General features: G+C 40.0%; 1 protein-coding gene across 6 annotated transcripts in view; it reads right to left on the reverse strand.

Moving 5' to 3' along the window:
* ARFGEF3 (ARFGEF family member 3) overlaps positions 1 to 22,326 on the reverse strand; it is a 173,401-nt gene that overhangs the window by 77,948 nt on the left and 73,127 nt on the right. For 3 of the 6 annotated variants that reach the window (XM_044924177.2, XM_044924175.2, XM_044924179.2), the window contains exons 6-9: positions 14,599 to 14,730; positions 11,060 to 11,182; positions 7,765 to 7,807; positions 5,378 to 5,456 (exon numbers count right to left, since the gene is read on the reverse strand). In XM_044924177.2, the coding sequence (XP_044780112.1) occupies positions 5,378 to 5,456; positions 7,765 to 7,807; positions 11,060 to 11,182; positions 14,599 to 14,730 (377 nt within the window). The remainder of the gene's footprint in view (positions 1 to 5,377; positions 5,457 to 7,764; positions 7,808 to 11,059; positions 11,183 to 14,598; positions 14,731 to 22,326) is intronic. The other 3 variants (XM_006074676.4, XM_044924176.2, XM_044924178.2) reach the window with 3 other exon arrangements.

Here is a 22,326-nt window from a genome sequence, read left to right on the forward strand (position 1 = left end):
AACAAGCAGAGAATGAAGAAATATATTCCTAAGCCCAGTGATTCTCCCCCAAATTCTTAGATTTAAACAGCACTGTCTAACTCAATCTGCCTAATAGAGTGCTCTATTAATACCACATCTCCAAGGCATGTGAGTTAACCTGTGTGCCTGAAAGCATTTTCTGACTACTCCTAGGAGACCGAACATATCATGAGTATATACCCCTATAAAGCTAAAGCCCCAGGAGGTATACAAGCACTGATTTTGGAAATGGATATTGAGAGAGGAAGTAATGACCTGCCTCTTGAGAAACCTGTATGCAGGTCAGGAAGCAACAGTTAGAACTGGACATGGAACAACAGACTGGTTCCAAATAGGAAAAGGAGTACGTCAAGGCTGTATATTGTCACCCTGCTTATTTAACTTATATGCAGAGTACATCATGAGAAATGCTGGGCTGGAGGAAGCACAAGCTGGAATCAAGATTGCTGGGAGAAATATCAATAACCTCAGATATGCAGATGACACCACCCTTATGGCAGAAAGTGATGAAGAACTAAGGAACCTCTTGATGAAAGTGAAAGAGGAGAGTGAAAAAGTTGGCTTAAAGCTCAACATTCAGAAAACTAAGATCATGGCATCTGGTCCCATCACTTCATGGCAAATAGATGGGAAAACAGTGAAACAGTGGCTGACTGTTTTTCTGGGCTCCAAAATCACTGAAGATGGTGACTGCAGCCATGAAATTAAAAGATTCTTACTCCTTGGAAGGAAAGTTATGACCATCCTACACAGCATATTCAAAAGCAGAGACATTACTTTGTCAACAAAGGTCCATCTAGTCAAGGCTATGGTTTTTCCAGTAGTCATGTATGGATGTGAGAGTTGGACTATAAAGAAGGCTGAGCACTGAAGAACTGATGCTTCTGAACTGTGGTGTTGGAGAAGACTCTTGAGAGTCCCTTGGACTGCAAGGAGATCCAACTAGTCTATCCTAAAGAAGATCAGTCCTGGGTGTTCATTGGAAGGACTGATGTTGAAGCTGAAACTCCAATACTTTGGCCACCTGATGTGAAGAGCTGACTCATTTGAAAAGACCCTGATGCTGAAAGATTGAGGGCAGGAGGAGAAGGGGACGACAGAGGATGAGATGGTTGGATGGCATCACCGACTCAATGGACATGGGTTTGGGTAGACTCTGGCAGTTGGTGATGGACAGGGAGGCCTGGTGTGCTGTGGTTCCTGGGGTCATAAAGAGTCAGACACGACTGAGTGACTGAACTGAATGAACTGAATGACCGTAGAAGCTGAAGCTGAAACTCCAATACTTTGGCCACCTGATGCGAAGAACTGACTCATTGGAAAAGACCCTGATGCTGGGAAGGATTGAAGGCAGGAGGAGAAGGGAACGACAGAAGATGAGATGGTTGGATGGCATCACTGACTTGATGGACATGAGTTTGAGTAAGCTCCAGGAGTTGGTGATGGATGGAAGCCTGGTGTGCTGCAATCCATGGGGTCGCAAAGAGTTGGACACGACTGAGTGAATGAACTGAACTGAATGACCATAGCATGATTTCAGACAAAGAACCTATTTAGAAGTTAGAAGAGGTGTCAAGATTAGCCAACAGAAAATAAAAGGACTTAAAGCAATAAAATCAGAAGAAACTATACAGATATGAAAACCTAACAAAGAAAACTAATAGAACCACCAGAGTGAGGGCAGCCAAGGGCATGGTATCATCTGATCAGGTGGTCTAAAGGTCTCCCAGTGAAGCTGCACCAAACCTGCTATAGCTCAGCTTCTACAGCAACAGAACCCCTGTTGTAGGGCAATGCCATCATGATGGCAAAGACCGCAACCAAACAAGTCTCTAGAGGCAGAATTATGGTAAGGAAATTGCTTTGAAAAACCAAGCAAGACTATGAGAATCCTATAAAAAAAATCATTAAGCTCTATAACAATATGCCTAAAGCCACCTTTGATCCAATATTCAATGAGAAATCCTAGAAAACCACATGTGTGTCACATGAGTTATTTTTTTCCATTTAAATTTGGCAAAACTAATACAGTTATGTAAAGTTTAAAAATAAAATAAAATTAAAAAAAAATAAAGCCTATCATTTAGTTACATGATTGAGACATGTTTCCATTTTTCAGTGACTGATAGAAATGTATGACCTTTAGTTTCTAATACACGTATGTGAACATTTGTGATGTTTATGCAATGTATTTTTCTAACAATCTACAGTCCAAATTTCTAATGTAAGAAACTCCTAAATCCACTGTAAACTAGCATTAGCACTGATAATTCTGAAAGCAAACAAGCTTTTTAGAGCTAATATTTATCAAATATTTGTTATGTGCTGTGCAGCAAAAAAGATTCCACTTATACAAGTACTTTTACACAATAAGCATTACTTAGGACTGTTTAAGGTAAACTAGGTCATATGGTTGCCCTACAGGTAGAGGTCCCTGTTGGGGACATTAGAGGCATTCAGGTTTTAAAGAACATGAACTGAACCCCAGATGCCAGGCAGGGCCTTACTGGACTTTGCTAAAAGCTCATTCTGGACCAACAAACAATGGTATCATTTATAGACCCATAGATTCATTCTCACTTATCTTGATGACTATTTTTAAATTTATTAATGGCATAATTACCTTCAGCTATTATTAGCACTTTTGTAGCACTTAAAATTCTTAGATTTTTCCCTTAACAAACTACTCAGGAAAAAAAAGGTTAACTTCTTTGTTTTCCCTTGGCAGCTCAGTAATGAACATAGCTTTTATATTTTCAAAGTTTTGGTGGTCTTTGGTTTATTTTCTGACAACGCTAAAACCTGAGATGGGGGGGTGGGCCGAGAAGAAGAATTCTTGACAGCTGGCAATAGCCAGCTGTGTGTTCCCCTGGGAAACATCAACAATTGCACAGAATGTTAATATCAGATGAGGACTCTAAGACAATGATGGAACAAGATGAAAGCAATCTATAATCACATCTGAACAGAAATTTTGAAAAAATCTGTACAATTACAAAAATGACCAAATATCACCCTCCCCTGTAAGCGACCCTTGCCGATTCTCCAGTGACAACTCTGGCCCCCATCTAGCCCTCTTGTCTAGGTGACGACAGCTGGGCTGGCCAAAAAGTTCATATGGGTTTTCCTGTAAGACTTTATGGAAAAACCCAAGGGAGCTTTTTGGCCAACTCAATAGGATGTTCAATGCTAGAATTGCCCCTCACTTTCTGACAGTGCCCAGTTCTTGAACAGAACATCCAAGTCCTTTAATCCACCTGATATTACCCAACTCAGGTACAAATCCTGTAACAATTCCTAACACCCACCCTTTTACTGGATGCCCCATCATTCCTCATAGTGTACAGGCTCCCTTGCTATAGCAAGTTAATAAACCTAATTCTGTTTATTCTGATCTTGGTGGGCACTGACAATCTTTTAGGTTAATTTTCTAGCTTAATCCATACAAAAGCCCTAGAATATTTTATATTACGAATATTACATATTACTATTATGATTATAATGCAAATTAATATATTGAACCATGTTATAATCAAGTATATTAATATTAAAATATTACTAATATACTATTACAATATTATGGTATACTTCAATATTATTATTCACTTCAGTTCAGTCACTCAGTCATGTCTGACTCCTTGCGACCCCATGAATCGCAGCACACCAGGCCTCCCTGTCCATCACCATCTCCCGGAGTTCACTCAACTCACGTCCATCGAGTCGGTGATGCCATCCAGCCATCTCATCCTCTGTCGTCCCCTTCTCCTCCTGCCCCCAATCCCTCCCAGCATCAGAGTCTTTTCCAATGAGTCAACTCTTTGCATGAGGTGGCCAAAGTACTGGAGTTTCAGCTTTAGCATCATTCCTTCCAAGTAACACCCAGGGCTGATCTCCTTTAGAATGGATTGGTTGGATCTCCTTGCAGTCCAAGGGACTCTCAAGAGTCTTCTCCAACATATTATTAATATAAAATAACATGATAATAACAACTAATTATAGGATATATAAACTTAGGGTGGTTGAGATCTTTGATCAAAGTCAAGAGCTAGTGAGGAGCAAAACACGGGTTTTTTTTAACTCCGGTAATCCAACAAAACTGGAGAAGGAAATGGCAATCCACTCCAGTATGCTTGCCTGGAAAATTCCATGGACTGGACACAGAGAGTCGGACACAACTGAGTGACTAACACACAATCCAACAAAAATAATGCAGTTGAACCAATAGTAAATAAACTGTGATTTATCATAGCATTAGTCACTCAGTTGTGTCAGACTCTTTGCAACCCCATGGACTGCAGCACGCCTGATTTCCCTGTCCTTCACTATCTCCTGGAGTTTGCTCAAACTTCTGTTCATTGAGTAGGTGATGCTATCCAACCATCTCATCCTCTGTTACCCCTTTCTCCTGCCTTCAATCTTTTCCAGCATCAGGGTCTTTTCCAATGAGTCAGTTCCTCGCATCAGGTGGCTAAAGTGTTGGAGCTTCAGCTTCAGTCCTTCCAATGAATATTCGGGTTGATTTCCTTTAGAACTGACTGGTTGGATCTCCTTGTAGTCCAGGGGACTCTCAAGAGTCTCTATAATGGGATTGTTTCTCCCAGCTCATGACAATACATAAAATTCTACAGCAAAACCTTCTGAATCATCCAATGTCTAGTTTTCATTAAACAGTAATATGTCTTTTCCATTTCAAAGGGCACTTCAGAATCCTACTGTGTTGCAGTTAATTATGTGTGTATCTAGTAGAGGTTTTCATCTCAACTTGGCAAATCTGGCCTTTTTATGATTTGGCTTTACTACAAATGCATAAGGTATCAACTTACTGCCTGGAGAGCTGGGGCAATGAACATCACAGATAACCTAATATCACTGATTAAACTGGCATGCAAATAAATGACAAGTATATAAAAGTCAGAATAACACAGTCTTTTAAAAGATAAGTGAGCGAGCTCACAGGCTCAGGAGATGTCAGAAAAAAATAAAAAATGACCACCCAGGCCAATCCTGCGATTTAGCAAAGGAGAAAGGTCCAATAATTTGATAAGAAGGCTCATCTAGAGTCATATACCTGGGATGAGCCAGGTTAGGACTAGCCCTCACATCAACTAGCTCTTAGCCAACATTCTTTCCACTAACCTACATTAGAAATTTGCATCCTTCAGTAATCATGTTTGACCAGGTGGGCTTGCCCAAGATCACTGAATACACTTCTCAGGAATGATGGTGAATTTACGAATGGCAGGAGGTGGGGAAACCACTGTCCCTATACTCTGCAACTCCAAGTGATGCTATGGGCAAAAGTTCATTCAGAAATAGGCCCTGAGCAGACCAGAGCACCAGCGCTGAAGGCACTTACTTGATGGCGGCTTGGAGCTTCTCACACAGAACAGTGAGCACGGAGACAAGGTCATCACAGAGGGACTCTACTGTTGACCCTTCAAAGAGAGGAGGCGACAGGCATTAGACATGGGCAGCAGAGCACTACAGGCCTACTCAACACTCCTTCCCATCCTCTGCTTTAGATACTTTCAAGACTGAAAAGATGATTTTCACATGCTGAGCCTTCCTCAGGCCACCGAAAGCATCAGAGGGAATTAAATATCATCATTCCTTTCCAAGGTAAGACACTCAAAAGATAATCCAGGAAGAAAATATGAAACTATTAACTATAAGTAAAGTTCATTCACACTGAATGAAAAAAGATTTGGTTAATTTAAGAAACAACACAGTTGATAACAATTTTCTCAATATTTAGGCCAGCAGACTATACATGTATCCCTTATTCTGATATCTTGAATTTCTGGGTCTTCTGAGCAGACTTGAGTTGTATCCTAGAGAGATAATCTACAGTGGCATGAAAGAAAGATGGACTTTTCAAACTAGGAAACTAGGGAAAGGGGCAAAATAAGTTAGTCACCGTCTCCACCTATTTCAGCTATTTGTCCCGGCGTCCTCAGGGTACACGGCCTTTGTTGTTAAAGGAGCAACAGTCAGTGTCAGAAAAAATAATTTTCCCTCCAAACACGTTCATGTCCAGAATCTAGCAACAAAACTCCCACAGAATTGTACTGGAAAAAGACTGAACTTCAGAATCTGTTCAAGTACTGGTCTACAGTTTGTTGACTGCATGAGCTTGGGTAAGCTTCAGTTTTGCTTCAATTAAGCTTAAGTTTTGCCTTTGGCAAGTGGGGTTAAATAATAAGTCTCAGCACTGCTAGGCCAAGGAAAGTAACAAGTGGAAGCATCTGCTTTTTTAAAATAAAAACCTGTGGAGATCTATACACATGTGGCCAAGTATTTGAGGAATGTATAAATGCATGAATGAATGACCATGAGGTCAAAGAAGAGGGAGGAAAAAAATGCCAGGAGTGTAAGAAGAAAAATAAAATTGAAAGATGGCAGGGAAATGAGAAACGGCTGATCCTCAGAATTTAAGATCTTAAATGCAAAAAAAAAAAAAAAAATTGAGAAATGATAAAGTGCAATGATAAAAGACAGTTTAAAATAAATGAAACCCATAAGGAATCCTGAAATTTAATTTTAGGTAAATTTCAAATTGAGTCCATCAATTTTTTACTAATACAATATTTAAATATGCATGCTTAACCAAGAGAACTTTGATCTCTTTTTTAGTTTATAAAATCATCCTATATTAAAGTGAAAACATTGTGGGAACTGAAATAATCAAAAGAGATGAAAAATCTTGGCTCATACCACTATTTAGTGAGCTTCAAAAGGTGAAAAGACGCTGCAATACTTGTAGCCCAAGAATACAGGGAAGTGTGACAAAAACACACTCAAGCAATGCTTTAAAAGAAAATGATCGAAAGCAGTAATTTTCTTTCATTTATTCTTTTTCTCCTAATTGTGGCTGTTTAGCTACTTCTTTCTCTTCCTTACATTCCCTTTTTCCTTTTCTCTCTACCCTACCCCTTTCTTCCATTAACTGGCAAAAATATCAAAGTAAAAAAAATTTTTTTAACACTTAAAAAAAATATTTATTTGACTGCACCAGGTCTTAGATGTGGCGCTTGGGATCTTCAGTCAGGGATTGAACCCGGGCCCCCTGTATTGGGAGTGTAGGGTCTTAGCCACTGGACCACTATGGAAGTACCCTCAACATTTTAAAAATTACTGAATAAAATCCTAGATAAAACTGATATTTTAGTTTTTCAATCAGATGATTTGAATTTTTCATCTCTTTTACAGAAAACAATACCATCAAACATTTTTAAGAAAGCAAAGTGCTTGTCTATTATAGTGGATATTTTTTCCTTTCCTATGAATCAGAATGAAAGTTCCTTACCTTGATTTCATTTGCTACTTAAACCTGGCTGTCTGTCCTTCCCTGTGAGATGACTTATTTTTCATAACAAAACTTCATAAACATCCAGGTGTAATAGCATTTGGTGCCAGTCAGGTTTCTACCATTTTGTATTCCAGTTCTCATTTTTACAGTTAATGAACCTGACTTCATGAAGAGTAAAGTAACTACAAAACCAGCCTCCAACAGGAAGGTGTGTGAAGTTAATTTCCCTGGCACAGTCGGAGCAGGAACAGGTATGGCTGGCACAGGATGTAGGAACAGAAGGAAACAATGGCCGATTAAAGCTAAGCAGAGCCGAGAAGAATGGGAAGCTAACCCAAGAGCTTTTACTCAGCCTTATATCTGCATACTGAGCACACAGTAGGTGTTCTTATACCCACTTTTTCAACTGAATGTGCAAAAATCAAATCCAATACCTTGACTCCTGAATTCCTGGGGGACATCCGGGTTTTCAATTATCTAGTAAGGGAGACACACACAGGACAGTTAGGAGATTCAGGCAAGAAAAATCCTGACTGTTCAACAATGGAAAGGTCTAGGAAACAAAATGTCATCTGAATGTTCTGGGCTCTGCTACCTTACCTAGGTGCACCTTCCAGCTCTTGATAGCATTTCAGTATTCATGGCACTTATGAAAAGGCTATTATGTCTGGAACTACGTTATTATCAGTTTCAAAAATAACTCAGCCAAGAGTCCACAACTCCCTGGAAGTTTAAGCCCTATGGTGCAGTAGATCATTCTAGGGTGTTGCCGAGCCATGCCTTGGGGCAGTACCTGCCTAAACATGTGAGTTCTCTTTGCACAAAGAACAATTTGTCCCAAAGTCACAAATAGCACTCTGAGTGGCACCTAGTGAATACAGATTCTTAGTCATAAGAAGGATCAGTTTCCTGGACTTTGACATACAGGTCCACAATAGCTGCTGGTCAGAAGCACCAGCTTCCTATTTGAGGCGGGAGGGTATTAACTTTCAATTGTCTGACCAGACAGACCACTCCAGGTCACCACTAGGTAGATCTGGGACTATTAGGGTAGAGGCAGAACCTTGAGGGAAGGGAGAAGAGAAAGGAAGAGATATTTACTAGTAGTAAGACTTACTTCCCATTGTAGGGATAATTCAGGGACTACTGAGTTGAGAGCAGGAAGGCAGCCTTACCTCTTAGCACTGGGAGATAATAAGAAGGCATTTTCATGCCAATTAACTACCAGATATAAATTATTGCCACAGTGCTGATCTTTTTAAAGCTTGTTACAGGCAGATATTTCTACTATTCTCTGTTCATAAATTTGTAAGCTCAGCAGCTTCCACAGAATTTTGGGGAAGTGTGATGTTAATGCCAACAGCTCAGCACATGGCTAAATATTAAGGTCAGAACAACGTTTTTTGGAAGAAATCAATCTGAATCATTTTTATGGAGAGGAGAACTACTATCTCCTACCCCCCAGATATTTACATATGGCATTTTTTCTTTTTAAAATGCTTAACAATAATTTAACAATGGCTTTTGTCAATGTAATAATTCAATAATAACGCTTGATAGTAAATTCAGGGTTTCTGAGGATACAAAACAAAATCAAACTGAGTAATCTGCCCTGGGCATAGGGATGGGGAGGGGCTAGACATTAAGTTGATGACACATTTCATGCTAAGCTTTTGGCATTCTAAATTTATTTTCTTTCCACTGTCTTTAAGTCTTTCTAATTCTGAGATGGCCTGTGATGTGTTTCCAGTGATGGGTCATGCTAAGCACTATACACATCTCCTCCAAGTAATGCTAGTGTCCCGTGGGAGGACGTGCAGCCTCACCATTCCTGGGGACCACTCCCCTGTAATAGCTTTTTAAAATTAACCATTCTTAGGTAGTAAAACTTATGTCTCCCTCTACTAGACTTCAAATGTACTTCAAATATTAGCATCCTGAGAATCATGTTTTTCTGGGACACAAAAACATCTCCAGGGACCTACTGAGTAATAGAAAGGAAATTAACAGGAAACACTAATTTTCTATCTAATTTGGGATCTTGCCCCAGGATGGGGTGAGTCCAGATGGTCAGTGACAAGCAGGACCAGAAGGCTGATTAGCCACATCATACACAGGATACAGGCACACAACCTTCCAGTTTTATCCAGACCTCTGCAACTATACCTGTCACTTTACCTGTCACTCTAACAGAAGAGCAAGATGAGCTACAAATCAGTCTTTTTACTTAAAACCTAAAATTCTCCTACTTAAAAATTTCAAAGTATAATTAAACTAATATAAATGAATTCACTTTGAGAATACAAAGTTTCATTTTAATGCTTCATCTTAAAACATTACTGTTATAGTATTTCCCATCACATTGCCACCTAGCAAGGATGGAATGTGACTGTATACTAATATAAGGTCTCTCAACATTTTAGGTTTATTTCCATTAAAAATACTTTTTTCTCTTAATGCTTTCTACTTACAGACTTGAATTTCTTTTAAACTAATATTTCTACAGCATCCTATTCAAAACCCTAGTATAAACAAAATAGTTTTTAACAAAGAGAAAGCTATTGTAATAAAAATATCTCAAGTTTAAACAATTCTTTAATAGAAATTTAGGCTTTAGATATAGCAAACAAAAAATCAGTTTCCGCTCCCCACCTCCAGATTAGTGTTTTATTTTTTTAAACACTGGCTGCCAGATCACATGTTAATAACTTGGACTGGACTCAGTAAGGAGACCAGGGCATTTGTTCTGGCTCTTTCATTGATAAGCTCATTAACTTTAGATTTCAATTTCACCTCTCTGGGCTTCATCTTCCCCACTTGTTTTTCTAAGGAATAAAAGAATTTGACCAGATAATCTCTAATGTTTCACTCAACTCCATAATTTTCTAAAAATTAGAAAATAATTGAAGTTAAAAATCAGAAATAGTTGAAGTTAAATATGAACTCTTCATTTCTATAAAGTTAATTTCTGAGATATTCTGAATTGCTGCTGGAGATATTCTATTCTAAAATAATAACAAGTGTTCATTCAGAATACTTTTTGCAGATTTAAAAAAATTTTAATCTCAATTATTAGAGACAGACTTAAAAAAAAAAAAAAAAAACACCAGTTTTGAAGAGGAATCATCTCATTAACATTCCCAGAAGATAATATATACAAGAAGCTGATTACATTTACATTTTTTCCCAGGAATGCTCATTTTAAACAATCTGCTCAAGTTAAGAGCAAAAAGCTCAAGTGGGCTCTGACGACAGAGAGAAGATAAATTCAGATTCTTCACTGCCACACTCTTTTATTTCACAAAGAGAAACATATACCCCAAGTCTCAAGTTGCATAATTAACTGCCAGTAATTTTTCTTAATTTTGAATTTACTTCAGTGTCTGTTAATACATCACAATATTTTTATATAAAATTGTTCAATCTGTGATGTTTAGAACACGATTTTAAAAGAAAAGTGAGTTTTAAAATAATGACTAAAACAATAACCGAAACCACAAGGAAAAATCTCTCTTTAAACTTTGGAGGGAAACAGGTAAAAACATATTTGAAGAGTTTAATTTATATAAATAAAAGTTCAAGTGAACCAAGCCAGCCCTTCCTAATGTTTCAGTAGGAAGCAGCCCTGGCGGGGGAGGGGAGAGCACAGAAGATGTGGGACACTCATCATGCGATTACACAGAGTCACTGGCAAGACCGGGATGAACGTGTGGGTACCGAGAGGCTCACCGTGTTCTCCTGCCTTTGTCGTAACTGTAAAGTCAAGTCACTCAGCATTTGACTGAGAGTTGCCCGCACAGCAGTGTTTATACTACGCTGGTGACAGCTACATATGTATGTTTCAATGCACACCTGGTAAAGAAATAAGATAGCAACATACACACTCTGTAGATATCAGTTCATTACCAACATGCTTTGGAAGTAATTGGAGGGGATGTTAAATCCCTCTTAAATAGAAAGTCAGCCTGATTTAGGACTAGTTATCAATGAGTGCTATTAAATATTTTAAGTCCCTGGAAATTTGTTTTTAATCATAGAGGAAAAGTAATCTTTCTCTAAAGATAATCACTCTTCAAAGCTTACTATTCTGAGCATCACAGAAGAATGCAAATGAGTGATTTTTAGATAAAAAAACAGTTCTATCCAAAACAAACTCAGGTGGCTGGAAATTAATCAGGAAAAGTTCTCTCCATGGCAAAATAGGAACAGAATTTATTAACTCCTGAGTTGGGGAAAAGGGTTAATGAATCCCTTTCTCCTCTATAAACAAGTTTGACCTTGGATTAACTCTCTGTGTTCTTTTGGAAACCTGATAAAGGTGGGACACATGAGCTGTGTTACTAGGCAGTATGACTTAGGGTAAAAATGTCCCCCCGATTACTAAGCTGCATCTGAATTTAGAAAACTATGAACAAATTATAAAAACCTGGTGAGAAGTTTCCTTGGGTAGCTCTTGTCACTGAGGGAACTCTGCCAGTTCAACTCATGGAGTTGTTACAGAATATTGGTTCCTACACAGCTGAAACCTGGGGCTCCAAATCCAAGGTGACTCTGCACCCACAGAGATGGCTCTTATCTTTTTGCTCCTAAGCTGGCATTTGAGAGCAAGAGACTGGCCTCTGGACTGCAACAAGGACTCCTGTGAAAGATAAATGCCTGCCGGTGCCCTGTTTCTATTCCCTGCCCTAGATTCTGCTAAGCAAACATAAAGCCAGTTGTGATCTACTGCTGCTGCTAAGTCGCTTCAGTCATGTCCGACTCTGTGCGACCCCATAGACGGAAGCCCACCAGGCTCCCCCATCCCTGGGATTCTCCAGGCAAGAACACTGGAGTGGGGTGCCATTTCCTTCTCCAATGCATGAAAGTGAAACGTGAAAGTGAACTCGCTCAGTCGTGTCAGACTCCTAGCGACCCCATGGACTGCAGCCCACCAGGCCCCTCCATCCATGGGATTTTCCAGGCAAGAGTACTGGAGTGGATTGGGTCTTGCAAATCTGAATGTCTAGTTGAACATTAGACAACTCCCTGAGGCTGCAGCATAGAGAAGTCCCAATTTGAGGGGGGAAAATCCCTCATTTAATGGTAATGATGTTAAATGGCATGGCTTTTCAGATTTTATTGCCTCTAAATCTTTTAGAAGCTATAGGAATGGACAATAAATGCACACTTTAAAATTTTTCCCACTTTTTCCTCTCCATAACGTATGTTATCCTTTTCATTTCCCAAGCATATTTAGTCCCACAAAAAGGAATAAAGGGGGGCTTCCCTGGTGGCTCAGTGGTAAAGAATCCGCCTGCCAATGCAGGAGACACAGGTTCAATACCTGATCTGGGAAGACCCCACATGCTGCGGAGCAGCTAAGCCTGTGTACCCAAACTATTAAGCCTGTGCTCTAGAGCCTGGGAACTGCAGCTAGTGAAGCCAGAGCACCCGAGAGCCCAGGCTCCACAAGAGAAACCACTGCAATGAGAAGCCTGTGCACCACAACTAGAGAAAAGCCTGAGCAGCAACAAAACCCAGCACAGCCAAAAATAAAGCTGAAAAAAAGGGGGGGGGGATTTAATATACCTTGATTACTTTTCTAGGAGTAACTTCAAGACTACAATGACAATAATAGGGTTCTCACCCAAAGTGAAAGTGAAGTTGCTCAGTTGTGTCTGACTCTTGGCAACCCCATGGACTATAGCCTACCAGGTTCCTCTGTCCATGGGATTCTCCAGGCAAGAGTACTGGAGTGGGTTGCCATTTCCTTCTCCAGGGAAGGCAAGTTTAATTTGATAATTGATAACTGAGATGGGAGAGAAACTCAATGTGAACCTTTGCTGCTGCTACTGCTTAAGCTAGACCTTTCTGTTAGGCCTCATTATTAAAAATCTTTTTGTAAAATTAACTAGGTAAAAACAAATATTTCCTAGCAGTTTAATTTACCTCCTATTGAATGCCTGATATTCCAAATGAGCTGTGAAAACTCAAAAATGTATTTGGAAGTTGGCTTAGATTAATTTAAGTTAAAAAATAAGGGCACATTCCAAAATACATTTGTCAAATTACCATTTTAGGGTATATGAGTTTTAAACTCATTTTTTCAAACAATCATGGATTATAATGTACCTGAAAGTAGAATTTATATGTACTTAGAAAAAAAGTGTTTTAATCTTGAAAGACTTTTACTTTTCCATGTGATGAAACAGTTTAAAAATTGTGAAAATACATCTGAGTGTGATATTTCACTATGATGAAACCAAATTCTCCACAGTGTAATTAGGCACACTCATATTATTTATACCTTAAGATCTAACAGTTTTATTTAAATCTTATACTGTCCCAAGAAATCTTTATAACTGTTGATCTTTAAGCTCTCTAAGCTCTGACATTATAAATTTAAGGGGGAATTTTAAGCTTAGAAGCATTAAAGATGAGATTAACTATCTGGAGAGCTGAACTACACACTTAATATAAGCATGATTTTCCTGAATATGGAGAGCCATTTATAGCCTTCTTTAAAAAACTCTATCAGCACCTTTAGACCCAAGAAAGAATGCAAGCATGAAGAACGGGATTTGAAGAAACACAAACAGTGCTGTCAAGAGATGAACTTCATAAATAATCAATATATTTCTATGAGTTTTTAGTGTTACCATCATTTTTAATGTTTAGCTGTTATTATTACACATACAAAATGGGACATGACTTATTGCAAGAGGCATTTTATAAAGGGAAAGGTAGACATGTTTAGTTTGCTTTGAAAAAAGATTAATCTAAGGAGCTCATTCTACTAAAGCTGTGAATATAAATACTGTCTATGACAAAGGGTATCCTTTTAAACATAAAAATGATCATGTAACTGATAATATCACTTTCTTCAGGTACTCAGAAAGAGATGCTTTAACGGCTATCCTGACATCCTCTAAAGTTTCTTAAACTTGTTGTATTAATAATAAATTGGTAAATCAGTAAGGTCTGCAGAACTAGGGTTTCCATAATAAACCTGACCACTGTAATTCAAGGCCAGTGATTTTTCACTTTGTGAATGTCTTTCTTCCTCTCCCTCAGGACAGTGCTAAGATGAGCACACTGAATCAGAGAAGCTCAGAGAATACTATGTCCAAAATCAGGCCGAGTTTCTGGGACGGGACTCATCAATTTCTTTTCATATCTCCATTATCAGTTCTATCTCCCCACGCCCTTTGCTTTTGAGGTGCAGAACTGACACTTCCGAAGCTTCAGTTCTGCACCTTGACCAGAGGCTTAAAGGGCAAGTCAAATACCTCGTGAAAAGCCACAGGCCGTGGATCGCCAGGGGAGGCACAAAGACACAGGGCAGTGAGGAGTGTCGTAAGGGACATTTTGATCATTTCATGCATTTGTGGACATCCAGCTTTATGGCATGCGAAACACAACTGAGGGCAAAAACATACGTCATTAATGATGCAAAACAGACCCCAAAGCAGAAGGAAAAAGAACAAGAAAACACAAGTCTGCAAGCCATACATAAGCAATGCAAATTTTAGATTATCAAGTCAGTAGACTGATAAATAACAGTACTAGGTTACAACCATGGTGGAATCACTATTAAATATGAAGCAGCATAGTGGAATGTAGCAGATAGTCAATACACATTAACCAAAGGGATAATACATTTTTAAGAAGCTGCCACAGTAGAAGTTTGCTTAGCTTTACAAAGTGCATATGCCCTTCACGTTATTGAACTGTGCTTTTACCTTCTCTTTCCTATCTGAATGGGGTTAGCAGCATAGCTTTGTTAAAACAGTGCATGGTACTGACTGTTAGTCAAGAGCAGAGCTAGTATGTTTCTGATTGGAAAAATTTTATGGAGATGACAATTTATGGTAATTAAGAAATAGAAAGGATCAGAGATTAAGTGAGCTACAAAAAAGCACAAATGTCTCTTATGTGAATGTTTGTTGATCACAGTAGGATCAATAGAAATTTTGATTATTACTATAAGTCTAAACTCTACATTGCATCGTGGTAACAGCTCAGTAGCTCTGCCGTTTCCAGGTAAACAGCAGCAACGGGTGGATATGTGACAGGAGGCACCTCATCAAATGCAAGCACACAGGCATACACACATAAAAACACACAGACAGGGCAAACTGAAGTTGCTTTATTATTATAAAGAAATAGTTATGTAAGGAAATCTAGTCTCATGCTTGGGTAGGGAAATTTGCTGGTCTTCCTTTTGGATCTCAACGTACAAGGAAATTCTTAAAGTGCCCAGGGATATACAAAAAACTGACTGTGACTTTGTTCTTCCTCCTTCATGTTCTTCTTGGCTTCAGCTGGCATATTAAAATAGCTTAGGACACCTAAACCCATCAATTCCTGTACCTTTTCGGGCAGAGCCTTCTGCTTCGTCTATAGAAGGTCTACTAAACTCTAGCCTCTGTCCAATGAACCAACCCAAAAGGAAGCAGAGGGGACCTCTGCATCGCTCCATGCGTCTTCTAACTCCAGATAGGTTGTTCAAAAGCCACGCAAGTCAGAGGTTAAAGGAAAGTGCTGAATTTCTTGCAAAGGACTAGTTTGCGCAAAGCCCATCTCTGGCAGGAAGTAACCAAAGAACAGACACCCCACAGGAGTCAAACCAGAGTCAGCAAAGAGACTGGCCCATGAGGAAGGAAGGAGTTTCTGGAAGGAAAAGTGGAGAAGCTCCTTAGAATGGGGTTTCCTCACTCCAGTAGCCTCAGCTGGTTTAAAGCAATGGGCCAGCTCCCTTGGCTGAATTTTGCCAGGAGGTGGGGTTACCCCTCCCAGTCCTAAAGGGAATATGACAAATAAGATGCTTCCAAGATAAAAAGTACACAGGTGACCTGGTCCATTTTCCTGGATTGTATCTGGAGACCTTCAGCTCCTTAATTGTAAAATATCTTATTCAAGGTATGGCTCAGAAATAATGCTATCACTGTGTAGAGTTTAAAAAAAAAAAAAGAATCACTAGAATCATTGAAAATTTATGAGAAGTCAGCCCAATTAAAAAAATTCTTTAGTGATACCTAGAACCATTACATCAGAACCTTTGGCAGCAGGTCTTGATTTTCAGTGTTTTTTAAGTTCCCTGGGGGTAACAAGTGAACTGTGTTAAACGTCTATCCTCTGATGGTAATCAAATGCTCAGAAAAGATAAATTGAGTATGAGTGTGTAAAGATACCCAAACAAGTGGCATATGCCTAATGATCACTTTAACCTACAGTCACAAAAATAGTAAAATGTATCAGTACTTCTGCTTCACATGTAAAACCACCATACAGCCATTCTCTAAATGCCTTGGTAAAGTGGATAAGAATCCCAAGAATTTCAGTTGGTTGCTACATTAATATAGCAAGATTTCACTAACATTTTCTAAGACTGAGGGTATCTAGGAGGCAATATAGCCTAGTGATTAATGGCACATATTCAAAGCCTGGATTTGAATATCTAAAATTTCTTCAACATTGGTTTTTATTTATGAACAAATCAACGTAAAATAAGTCCAGATGGCAGTGGGAGGAGCTGTGCTGCTGACCTGCTTACAAAGGAAGCATGTGGACAGTGGAGAGGGTGCAATCAGACTTCAGCCTGGAGACCCCTTCCTCCCATCCACCTTAGGGTCTTCCTGACCTAAAGTCACTGGGCAAGCAAATTAACCTCCCTTTCTTTGGGATTCTTTATATAGTTGGGTTATGGTAAAGATCAAAGGAGGATGTGTGGGAAATACTACTTATTGGCATGCCCTAGGAACGCAACCATCAGTAGTTACCATTATTAACCACTGTTTTGGAATTAAGGGATGGAGGCTAGATGGAATGAAAACACGGGAGATTCCTGAAAGTAAAATCTTCAAGAGGAAAAAAAAAGTCTTTGAGAGAGACTCTGCTTGAGCTTGATGACATGCTATAGGATCAAAGACTAGAAGTTTTCCATGACTAAGATCAAACCAGGAAATAAATATTTACAAATGAGGCTTTCTCGTGTAGAAAAATCCCACAGAGCTGCCTTTACCAGGCATGAAAATATGCTCCAAATCCTACCAATGAAACAATAATATCATTAATCATCTTCAATTCAGCTTCACAGAGCTTCAGGCTATAGCACCACCTCTTCCTTTAACCCTAAGGCCTTGGCGATTTTTACTCTGATAGTTTTTCCTATATTAAGGTAACTACCCTCAGAACACTCAACACGTCTGCTAACTTGAACATAACAGTAAGAGAAATACTAAGGGTCTCGCTTTCAACCAATAAAAGAATTTTGTATCCATATGGAGTTTCAGTAATGATCATTCATGAAATTAAACAGAAAACATGTTGGCTGTTTCATAGCTGTCCAATTCTAAATTCATTTCATATTTCTTATTCCTCCTGCATCAGAGAAGACCCTATTCTGAAAAACTGTCATCACTGCCATTTAATTAAGCAAGTTAAAGTTAGACACACAAATGAAGGCTGCCTTCTTATTTACATTTTCAGCGCTTAATGATCCTTTTATAGTTTCAGCAGTACCTTAGGAAAACAACACCATTTTTCATACTTAAGTACACATTTCATTTCCTGATCAACAGGTTCCAGGGTAAGCACTGTTCTCAGTAAATAGTCAATGCAGACCAGAGTAAGAAAGAAGAATGTGTGAATTCTTCCCCCCGACATTTCCACAGGTGATTTAAATGATTTATTTTAAGGTGTTTTTATAACTTGTTTCCCTAGCTATATCTAAAGTGACAATAGGAGAAAAGATTTTTTAAGTGAAAGACTTTTTTTTTATGAGAAATTAAACTACAATCAAGAAAGCTTCCAAGAACTAAGTGGTAGTTTTAGGCTGAAATGTCCTGCTTTAAAAATAGAGTTGCAGATTTTTCAAGGGCTAAATTAGCAGGTGGAAAGCATGTGAGAATCTGCAAAATCACTGGGTCTCACTATGTCTACAGAATACCATTATTTTTGTGGCAGTCTCCTTTGTAGTTCATTCTTCTTGTTGATGAAAAATTATTTCTTAAGCAATTTCCATGGTGAAAAACCAAAGGGCTGTAAGCTATTTTGCCCATTTCAGGAAATATACAATGAAGGCAAATTAAGAAAAATGCTTATTCCTATCACGCGTATCTGAAGTAAACAATGATTTCAAATAATTCTACTACTATCCTTTCTTAAATTACACAAGCATCATTCATTTAATAATCTACTATCTATAATGACTGATCCATAAACTTGAGAAATGGAATACTTCCTGCCATATCAGTAAACAAGGATGTCTCAGTGACTGGCAACTGCAGCCACCATGGATGATGACCTGGTGAACCCCGGGGTATTCTCTTGACTACCTGCCATTTAGCAGCCATCAAACTGCAGTCACTCCTAACAGTGAGCCCTAAGGAAACTTAGGATGTGGAAACACAGGATACTGGCCCCAGATAGGTAAGGCACTTATCACACAAATGAATTCAGTGAGCCCAGACTCTAGCACCTTCCCATACCTAGAAAAGCACTAAATTCCTTAACTTGACATATCTGGTTTCTTTAAATTAACAGTAATCTTTTGATGTTCCCAACTACCTGCCCTTTGTTGCAAAACTCCTATATATCTTAGCCTCTCCCCTCACCTCCTCAGAGCAATTTCCCAGAGATATCTAAGACTTTGTGTCCCAGGCTACAGTCCTCATTTTGCCCCAAATAATACTTAACTCCCAACTCTCACATTGTGCAATTTTTTTTTCAACAAGCTTATATTTATAAGTTGTTCTTAGGCTTTTCATATAAATAGATCTACTCCATACTTGTCTTATGCCAGATTATATAAATATGGATTGGGGTAGGAGGCATATTTTTACAAGTTAACAGTGGGCCTTACTGGCGAAAACATACCCTCAGAAGGAACAGTGGCAGATTAAATCATTAAAAGTATTTAAAAAATATGCTTGATATATATCAAGCAATGACAAATGGGAAGGAGAAAATGTGGACAGGGTTTAGCAGAACATGAAGAAAGACAAGGGAAATTAGAAGAATCAAAATCCTGCACTTACAAGGTGGCCACCATTAAGAGGATGTTATTGCTGGTGGGAGTTCCTACTTCATGGGGGTGGCTCGATTCACCATGGCAGAAAGGCATGACAGCTCTCACCTAGGTCTTAGCAGAATGCTATCTTTAGATCTCATTTTAATGAGATGATACCATTATTCACTTATGGCAGTGCTTCTCAAAGTTTAATACCCTTATGAATCACATGGGATATCTTATTACAAGGCAGATTCTTATTCAGAGGTCTGGGTTGAGGTTCAAAGATCTGCATTTCTAATAAGCTCCCAGGCATCTGCCAAGTGGATCACACTTGAGGTTGTAGAGCCTCACAACTCCTTTCAATATGGTTTTACACCACAGCTTGTTGGAGAGAACAGTAACTATCAGGGCAATGATTCTCAGCTTGACTTCTACAGTAGAATCAGCCAGTAAAAGTGAAAAAAGTGCAAGTGTTAGTCACTCAGTCGTTTCCGACTCTTTGCAACCCCATGGACTGCAGCCTGCCAGGCTCCTCTGTCCATGGGATTCTCCATGCAAGAACAGTGGAGTGGGTTGCCATTCCCTTCCCAGGGATCAACCAGGGGCTTCACAAAATTTGTACACCCAGGTCCCTTCAAGATCAAAACACTCAGAATTCCTAAGGTGACCCTAGGCGCCTTATTTTCACTAATACTTCCCAGGTGATTCAAATATGTAGGCTTTGAGGAAAACCACTAACATAAAAGTAGGGCCTCCAATGTTATGTAACTGTAAGTAGCCCATACATAAGAGAATTCATTTTGGGAGGGTAGAGAAGTCAAAATTTAATCAAGTAACTACTGAAAATAGCCAGCCTTGTTTAGGAACCTATGCAACCTTGTAGAAGCCTGTCTTTTGTTCTGATCTTCAGTTTTCGTTTGTAGTAAACTGAGGCACAGTATTCCCTTCATAAAAAGATCTATTTTAAAGATAAAAGGCAAGATCAATGCTGTGTCTGCAGAGTGCTCACCCCGGGAGTGGTCTGGATGAAGGCAGGGGCAGCCCCTTGGAGGATTACCACCAACTTCCATGAGGCAAACGTTAAGGGTCCCTGTAAGTAGCTCTTCCACGACCAGACTATGAAACACGTTCTATAGGATGTAGAGACTGAAAGCTCAGTCACGCCAACCAGTCTTGCTTCCTGGTTCTATCACTTCCTAGGTGTGTAGCTTGGAAAGTTAGTGGATCTCTCTCTGTGCCAGCTGCTTTATCTGTAAAACACGGATAATCAATAGCTCCTGCTTCACAGTACTGTTGTGCAGTTTATATGATTTAATACAGGGAAAATTCTTAGAATGGTGCCTTGCAGAGAGTAAGCACTGCTGCTGCTAAGTCACTTCAGTCGTGTCTGACTCTGTGTGACCCCATAGACGGCAGCCCACCAGGCTCCCCCGTTCCTGGGATTCTCCAGGCAAGAACACTGGAGTGGGTTGCCATTTCCTTCTCCAATGCATGAAAATGAAAAGTGAAAGGGAAGTCGCTCAGTCGTGTCTGACTCTTTGCGACCCCATGGACTGCAGCCTACCAGGCTCCTCCGCCCATGGGATTTTCCAGGCAGGAGTACTGGAGTTGGGTGCCATCGCCTTCTCTGAGAGTAAGCACTAAATATGTATTAAAAGCAGCCATGTAACACTTTGAGTATAAGCACTTGTCTCTTTTTTATATTATTTATTTATTTTTAGCTGTGCTGGGTCTTCACTGCTGTGTGGGCTTTCTCTAGTTACGACAAGTGGGGGTTACTCCATAGTTGCAGTGCACGGGGTTTCCCATTGCAGTGGCTTCTTCTCTTGTTGCAGAGCATGGGCTCTAGGGCTCAGGTTCAGTGGTTGTGGCATGTGGGCTCAGCAGTTGCAGCTCTCAGGCTCTAGAGCAGAGGCTCAACAGTTGTGGGCTTAACTGCTCTGTAGCACATGAGATCTTCCTAGACCTGGCATCAAACCCATGTCTCCTGCATTAGCAGGCGGATTCTTTACCACTGAGCCACCAGGGAAGCCCCCTGTAGTTATCTCTTGTCACTACAAGCGATGTTATGCTTTCAAGCCTCCTCAGAATGATCAGTTCTGAGAGGGAATGGCCACAGCAAGCAGTGAACCCAGAACTCTTAGCTAATACCTGATGGAAGTACACTGAGTTGCAGCCAAGCCTGGTAGATAAAAGATCCACTGTTCTCAGCAGGAGAATAGTTTCCAGGGGGTTTCCATTACTGGCTTTTGATCAGGGCTGCTGGATTAAGTGAGGCCCAGGCACTGGCACCTGCCTGCTCGTGGTGCTCCTGGATGACTGCCTCTCTTGGCAGACTGGCATGTAGACGTCCTCCCCCAGGGACTGGCCAGCTGCAAGAGCTGGATTCTTACTCCCCTGAGCTTGGTGTCCATGCCAGGTCCAGGCTAGCAAGGAGGAGCTATTCTGCACACTGCCATTTATCAAAAGCACTTTGAAGTGGTGATGATTATGGTCCTTACAAAGCAGTCTCCATCCCCCTGCTGATGCTGGACAATCTGCCCCTCTGTCCAGTCACCAGAGAGGAGTTGGGCATCGAAGCTAGGCCTGGGGGAACCTGCAGTCTCAGCTGTTAAGGTCTACCATGGGCAGGGAGGTGGTAGGATCTTCTGGTGGGTCTGTACGAGAGGCACGGCCTAAAAACATCCTCTGGAACCCTAGTACTTAGTGAAGTTGCTCAGTTGTGTCCGACTCTTTGCAATCCCATGGACTGTAGTCTACCAGTCTTCTCTGTCCATGGGATTTTCCAGGCAAGAGTACTGGAGTGGGTTGCCATTTCCTTCTCCAGGGGATCTTCCTGACCCAGGGATCAAACCCAGGTCTCCTGCATTGCAGGCAGACGCTTTACCCTCTGAGCCACCTATCAAATATCAGATAAAAAGTTTCCTTTTACGATCCTTACCAAGTCCTGCCTTCAGAGGAATACAGTCCCAAGCCCCCATCCTGAACTAGAAGTCAGAGC

Source organism: Bubalus bubalis, chromosome 10, assembly GCF_019923935.1.
Source record: "Bubalus bubalis isolate 160015118507 breed Murrah chromosome 10, NDDB_SH_1, whole genome shotgun sequence".
Taxonomy (NCBI): Eukaryota; Metazoa; Chordata; class Mammalia; order Artiodactyla; family Bovidae; genus Bubalus; species Bubalus bubalis.